The sequence below is a fragment of the Dermatophagoides farinae genome, chromosome 4, assembly GCF_024713945.1.
Source record: "Dermatophagoides farinae isolate YC_2012a chromosome 4, ASM2471394v1, whole genome shotgun sequence".
NCBI lineage: Eukaryota > Metazoa > Arthropoda > Arachnida > Sarcoptiformes > Pyroglyphidae > Dermatophagoides > Dermatophagoides farinae.
Window position 1 is genome coordinate 4,858,088 of NC_134680.1, and position 6,638 is coordinate 4,864,725.

At 28.9% G+C, this 6,638-nt stretch overlaps 2 protein-coding genes across 2 annotated transcripts; both read left to right on the forward strand.

Moving 5' to 3' along the window:
• The first annotated feature begins 244 nt into the window (after positions 1-244).
• Positions 245-4,851, forward strand: Dhit (regulator of G protein signaling double hit). Its single transcript, XM_075729870.1, has 5 exons — positions 245-2,519; positions 2,667-2,759; positions 2,886-2,947; positions 3,114-3,280; positions 3,346-4,851. Exons 1-5 carry the CDS (start codon positions 1,801-1,803, stop codon positions 3,538-3,540), a joined length of 1,236 nt encoding a protein of 411 aa, XP_075585985.1. The 5' UTR covers positions 245-1,800; the 3' UTR covers positions 3,541-4,851.
• Positions 4,852-5,471: 620 nt separating this feature from the next.
• Positions 5,472-6,195, forward strand: Hakai (E3 ubiquitin-protein ligase Hakai). Its single transcript, XM_047052164.2, has 2 exons — positions 5,472-5,783; positions 5,841-6,195. Exons 1-2 carry the CDS (start codon positions 5,550-5,552, stop codon positions 6,060-6,062), a joined length of 456 nt encoding a protein of 151 aa, XP_046908120.2. The 5' UTR covers positions 5,472-5,549; the 3' UTR covers positions 6,063-6,195.
• The last annotated feature ends 443 nt before the right edge of the window (positions 6,196-6,638 follow it).

The window sequence follows — 6,638 nt, forward strand, 5'->3', positions numbered from 1 at the left end:
CGGTCATCTACTTGTGATATTTATAAAAAATTTTTCCATTCTTCTCTTTTACCACTACTACAACACATATATAATTCATTTGATCTTTGGGCGCCTTTTTTTCCACTGACAATATATAACCAGAATTCTATCTAGTTCAACAAAATTCTGGTTCTCCCGTTTTATTCATATGTTTGTGCGTGTGTTTAGGGCTCAGGTTCGAAAGAAGAAAAGTTTGAAGACAACGACGACGACAGAAAAACTGTTTGTCTCTGTGTGTGTGTGTGTGTTTGCGTGTGAGACAGAAAAAAAACCTTTGGTTTTGGCTTAGGTTTTTTTTCTGACAACGACAAGAAAAATTGGGGGTAGGCAACATGAATAGATAGAGGAAAAAAAATTCTGGCTTCTGGTTATTGTTATTTAGGGGTATATATGCTTCTTGGTTTTTTTTCGAGCTTGTTTCAAAGATTTGATCCAAAATAAAAAAAAAGAAAATTCTTTCTCCCTCTCTCTCTCTCTCTGCGTGTGTGTGTGTATTACTGATTGAATATTTTCAAATCATTTTTTTTTATTTTGTTTTCTGTTTCATCATCATCATCATCATCATCATTGTTATCGTCGTAAACGGCCACACACAAACACACAGACAGAATGAGAGAATATTCTGCATCTGATTTCTATGTTTAATGTGATGTGTGTGTTTTTATGAACGAAATAGGAGAACAAACACAAAAACAAAAATGAAGAATTCAAATTCAAATTGTCTGTGAATCTTAAAAATTCAATGTTTTGCTTTGTCATCTGATAATTTCATCATCATCATGATTTGATTGATTTTTGACAACTTTTTGTTGTTGTTGTTGTTGTTGTTGATGATGTTAATGAAAAGTGATACGGAATTGATTGATGTAACGCTTGTTAATGAATGTTAATTGTCAATGTATTTGTATGCATGCATGTGTGTGCGTGTGTGTGTGTGCGTGTGTGTGTGACACAATCAGTCGCATACGAATCATTTGATCATAATTGATTTGTTTGATTCAATATAAATCAATATCATCAAAATCAATCAATCAATCATTCATCATCATTAAAACATGACCAATGTGATTGATATACAACAGCTACACAATAAAAAATAATGGAAACATCAACAACAACGACAACAACAACAACAACAACAACAACAACAAATGTGACTATTTCAATGAAAACGAAAAAAAATTGTACAATTATGATGATGATGATGATGAACGATAATAACAACAATGATAATTGTGATGATAAATGGCTACAATCATTAATGCCATCACCTTTATTATTATTCGTTGTAATTAATTTAATGTTTCTAATGAAATGTGTCCATTATTATTATAGCCAAATATGTTTTCGTATCCAGAATACCAATTATTGATCAATCAACAATAATCGATATTTATTGTTCGATCAATTTTGATTGAAAAGAAAAAATCATTTCACGAATTTTGTGTGTGTGTATATATATGTGTATGTGATAAATTCCAATCAACCCGATAAGAAAAAAAAAAATTCTACCACCACCACCATCTTGTAATTAATCGATCAAAAAAAAAAAAAAGAATTTGTTTCTTGAAAAGAATTTAATCACAGAATTACCATTAAAAAAATGATGGTGACTATTAAATGAACTAAATCTTGAACACTTGAATCTAGAAAAAAAATTACATTTTTTTTCTCATTTTAATATTTCTATCATCATTTGACCATTGGCCAAGGTCATTCTAATTCATTGAAAATTCAAAAAAAAGAGAAAAAATTATTAAAATTTTAATTTGATTTCTGATGAAATTGGCCATCACTATCACTTCTATTATTGCTCATCATCGTCATCGTCATCATCATCATCATCATCATCATCATCATCACCGTCACCACCATCATCAACAACAACATTTATCGACCATTTCACAAAATTCAAATCGAATCATTATTATTTTAATAAGCGATATCAATCATCATCATCATCAAAATCACCGTCCGTATCCATTATTTTATCATCAACAAATATCGACAATACTGGACAAACGGATCGAGAAAAGGAAAAGGAAAACAATATTGATATTAATCGGACGGAAATCAAACATCATCATTTTTATTTCATTCAAATTTGCATATTCATCATATTCATTCATTAACAATCGACGGAAGTCACCATCATTATCATTATCATTAGCATCATCATTACTATTATTATTATTATTATTATTATCAATTTATGATAATAATAATAATAATTATAAAATGACCGGTGATAAGGTCGAAGTTCAAAATGAACCATCATCAATATTAAGTGATGGCCAACGTGATGATAGTAACGGTACTGCCCAGAGCCATTCACAACAAAGTAATATCCAATCTAATAATAATAATAATAACAATAACAATAATAATAATCACAATACGAATAATAATAATAATAACAACAATAATAATAATAATAATAATACCAATCATAATTGTAAGAATAATTGGTGGAATTGTTGTTGCTGTTGTTGTTCATGGTAAGAATATTTAAAAAAAAAATTCTTTAGGATTTAAAAATTTCTAAGAAAATTTTCATTTTTTTTTCCTGGGAATTTTACCGGTAACGTTGTTCGATTCGAATGTTTACGATATGTCTGTCTGTCTGTCTGTGTGTGTATGTGTAGCATATCGATTAAAAATCATTCAGAAAAGAATACGGAAAACAAGGTTCAATTATCTTCCATCGAAAATTATTTCAATGATGACAATGAGCCTCTGTAAGTGATTTAATTTTCAAATTTTTTGTTTTGTTTTGTTTTGTTGTTTTTATTAATCAGCGTTTTCTTTTTTTTTTCTTTCTCATGACAAAATCGAACGACAACAACAACAACAACAACAAAAAGGCCTACGATTGAAGAAATCAGAAGTTGGGCAGATTCATTTGATAAATTAATGAAATGCAAATGTAAATATTTGTTCAAACAATTTTTATTCAAATATTTTTCACTTATTTTCCAAGAAAAATGTGTTAAATTTTTTGATTAAATATTAATATTTTTTTTTATTCTCATTTGTTTATATATTACTTTCTTTCACTTTCATTCTCGTTCATTGTTTATGATGACCAATAGATGGCCGTAAAGTATTTCGTGATTTTCTTAAATGTGAATACAGTGAAGAGAACATAATGTTCTGGTTGGCATGCGAAGATCTTAAACGTGAATCCGATCCGGAAATGATCGAGGAAAAGGCCCGTCTTATTTACGAGGATTTTATATCCATTCTATCACCACGTGAGGTATGTGTTTTCAAAGTTTTCAATCAAAAAAATAAATGCATAAATTGTTTTTTTGTCATTTTTAGGTGAGCCTTGATTCACGTGTACGTGAAATAATCAATAAAAATATGATTGAACCAACACCGAATACATTCGATGAAGCTCAGTTACAAATCTATACGCTCATGCATCGAGATTCTTATCCACGTTTTATAAATTCACAAGCCTATCGACAACTCGCACAACTGCCTACATCAAGTCGTAAAACAAGTGCTACGTAATAACAACATTTGACCAAAAAAAAAAAAAAAAAACAAACGAAATCATCATCATCATCATCATCAATATGAACATCAACAATTGATCAAGAATTTGAACAAAAAAAATTCAATTGAATCACATGATGAAATGAAAAAACAACTATTGATTTCTTCTCTCCTTTTTTTGGATTCCGCTTTTTTCTCTTCCCTCCACTTACACTCACACACACACACACACACACACCTGTATTATATAAGAAAAAAACCACACGTTATTGCTTGTTATATTTTCTACAAAAAAAAAGAATTAACATTATATATTAACCCTTTTTCATTCTCTCTATCATTTCCTTTTGACTCAATTATATACGAACAATACTACCGACAACAACAACAACAAATAATTATATCACACACACCACCTACAAAAAAACGATATAAGAATAAATTAAGATACAATATTTTCCTTGCAAATTGATGCTCTGTTACATTACACAAATCAATCAATATTTGTAATCGATTCTGATTTATATTCAAAACTTAGCTTTCATCATCAGATTATTATTTCGTAGATCGATCGTCTTTAAAATTTAGATTTTATAAAAAAAATTAGCCAATAAATCCAATATATAGGGCGCAATACACATACTATATATAGTCAAAATGATCAACAAAAAAAAACAAAAAAAAAATAAAAAATTCTTCAATGACAACCAATGAATATTCTGATTATTCAATCGAATCACAAACACATTTGTACACACCGCTTCTTTTTTTTCTCTATAATATTCATTCAGACATATATATTACTGGTAGATACAAACAAACACACCCATCCACCCACCAAATAAACACACACATACACACACACACACATCAGAATATATAATCTGTGATTAACTTACTTCTTCTTATTCTTCGCTTTATCTTTATCTCTGATTATTATAAATGTTTTACAACAACAACAGCAACAACAAAATTGATAATTTTTTTTTTCTTCTTTGAGTGTGTGTGTGTGTGTGTATGACATCCATATATATTATATAAATAAAAATGGCATATTCTAATTCACTTCCTACACTGAAAAAAATCATCATCATCATCATCATTAAATTTTATTCTTTATTCTTTACTGTTATCGTTATTGTTGTTATTAATTTTTGTAAAGAAAAAACAAAACTTGAAACGGAAATGAAATTTTACACACACACACACAGTTGCTTATTGTACATACACACTACTACACTACTACTACTACCACCAATTTAATTCATATCATCACAAAAAAAAAATCTATTACATTATCACCAATAATATTCGATTCGATATTTATTTTTCTGATTTCTGATTTTTTTTCCTTTTCAAACAACAAAACAACACTATAACAAAATGGACAAATTTATGTTTCGATGTTTAAAAGTTGATGATGATGATTCATGAAAGATGTTCAGAGAGAGAGAGAGGAATTTTTTTCTGAAATTCTACGATTAAGCGAACATCAATAATCAATTTGTAATTTCCCCCCCACACACACCTCATTTATTATTGGGTTCTATTATTCTGTTGAAAAACACACACACACCTACACGTGGAGGGAATTTTTTTTTTGGATGAATCATTGAAAATGGACCAACAAATTTTTTTGTTATTTTATGTATTTCGGAACAGCGAACGAAGCAAGCAAAAACATAAACACAAACACAAACAAAACGAAGAATTTTGATTGTATTTTAGGCTCAATTAAATTAATTAATTGCAACGAAAAATTTCTGTTTTTTTTAATTATTAATAATAATCATAAATGAATAAAAATGACGAATATTTAAATAAAACGAAAAAAAAATTCGAATTCTTTCACGGCTGCTATTTCCACCCACTGATTACTATGTACAGTATAAATAGATGTTGTTTATTTTCAATGTTTTTTTTTCTTTGAAATGTATAAACAAAAATAGAAAAACTCACACGTTTTCACTCGTTTAATAATTTTTAAATTGAATTTTTTTTAAACCACCAAAAAAAAAAAAAAAATGGAAAATGAATCACGATTATCATCAAATACGAATAATGATGACGAAGTAATGGCAAATGATGATGAATATTTTGGCAATCTTGGCACACTGATCAGTCCATCATTGCCATTTGGACAAACAAATCAGATGCAATTAAGAAATCCTGCCCATATTGTTGGTGAAAAAATAATCAATCCTCGTATACACATGTGTGATAATTGTCAATTGCCAATTCTTTTCTATGGCCGTATGGTAAGTAATTGATTCTTTTTGTTTTTTTTTCGAATGTAATCGAGAATTTTTTTCTAGATTCCATGTAAACATGTATTCTGTTATGATTGTGCCAATAAATCACCACAAAAATGTTTACGTTGTTCGAATAATATATTGAAGATTGAAAAATGTAATATCGGTACAGTGTTTATTTGTAGTACGGATACATGTCGTCGTACCTATCTAAGTCAACGTGATCTTGAAGCACATATTCAACATCGCCATGTACGAAGAATCGATGCTTTATTACGTTTTTAATGAAATTTCATTAAATTCATTTTTTCCAGAATCATTCATTCATCATCATTTTTATTTGTACAATTTCTTGTTTTGGAATTTTGTAAAATAAAATATAAAATTTATAATTGAAAAAAAATTTGCTGAATTTTTTTCCCCCTCACCGATACGTCCTTTTTGAATTCATATATCAATTTACGATTCTACGATTCTTGTCGCCTCCGCTATGTTAACATTGATCCCATACACCTGTTGTGTGTGTCATTGACAATTGTCAATAAACAAAATTGCCATTTTTACACACATCGACACACACACACGAACACAGCATGATATCAACGATGATGATAATGACACTTGATTGTCATCTTTGAAAATAAAATAAATAATCTGATCATCATATGTACTCAATGTCAGACAAAAAAAAATAACAACGGAAAAAATCTCCAAGACAAACGACCCCATTTTTTTTTTTTTTTTTTGGACCACCACCTTAGAAGCCTTGTGTTATACACACACCGACATAAAAGACAGAAAAAAAAATTGGGTCCTTGATGTTGTTCCATGTCCATAAAGGTCAAGGTTTATGCCCCTAAG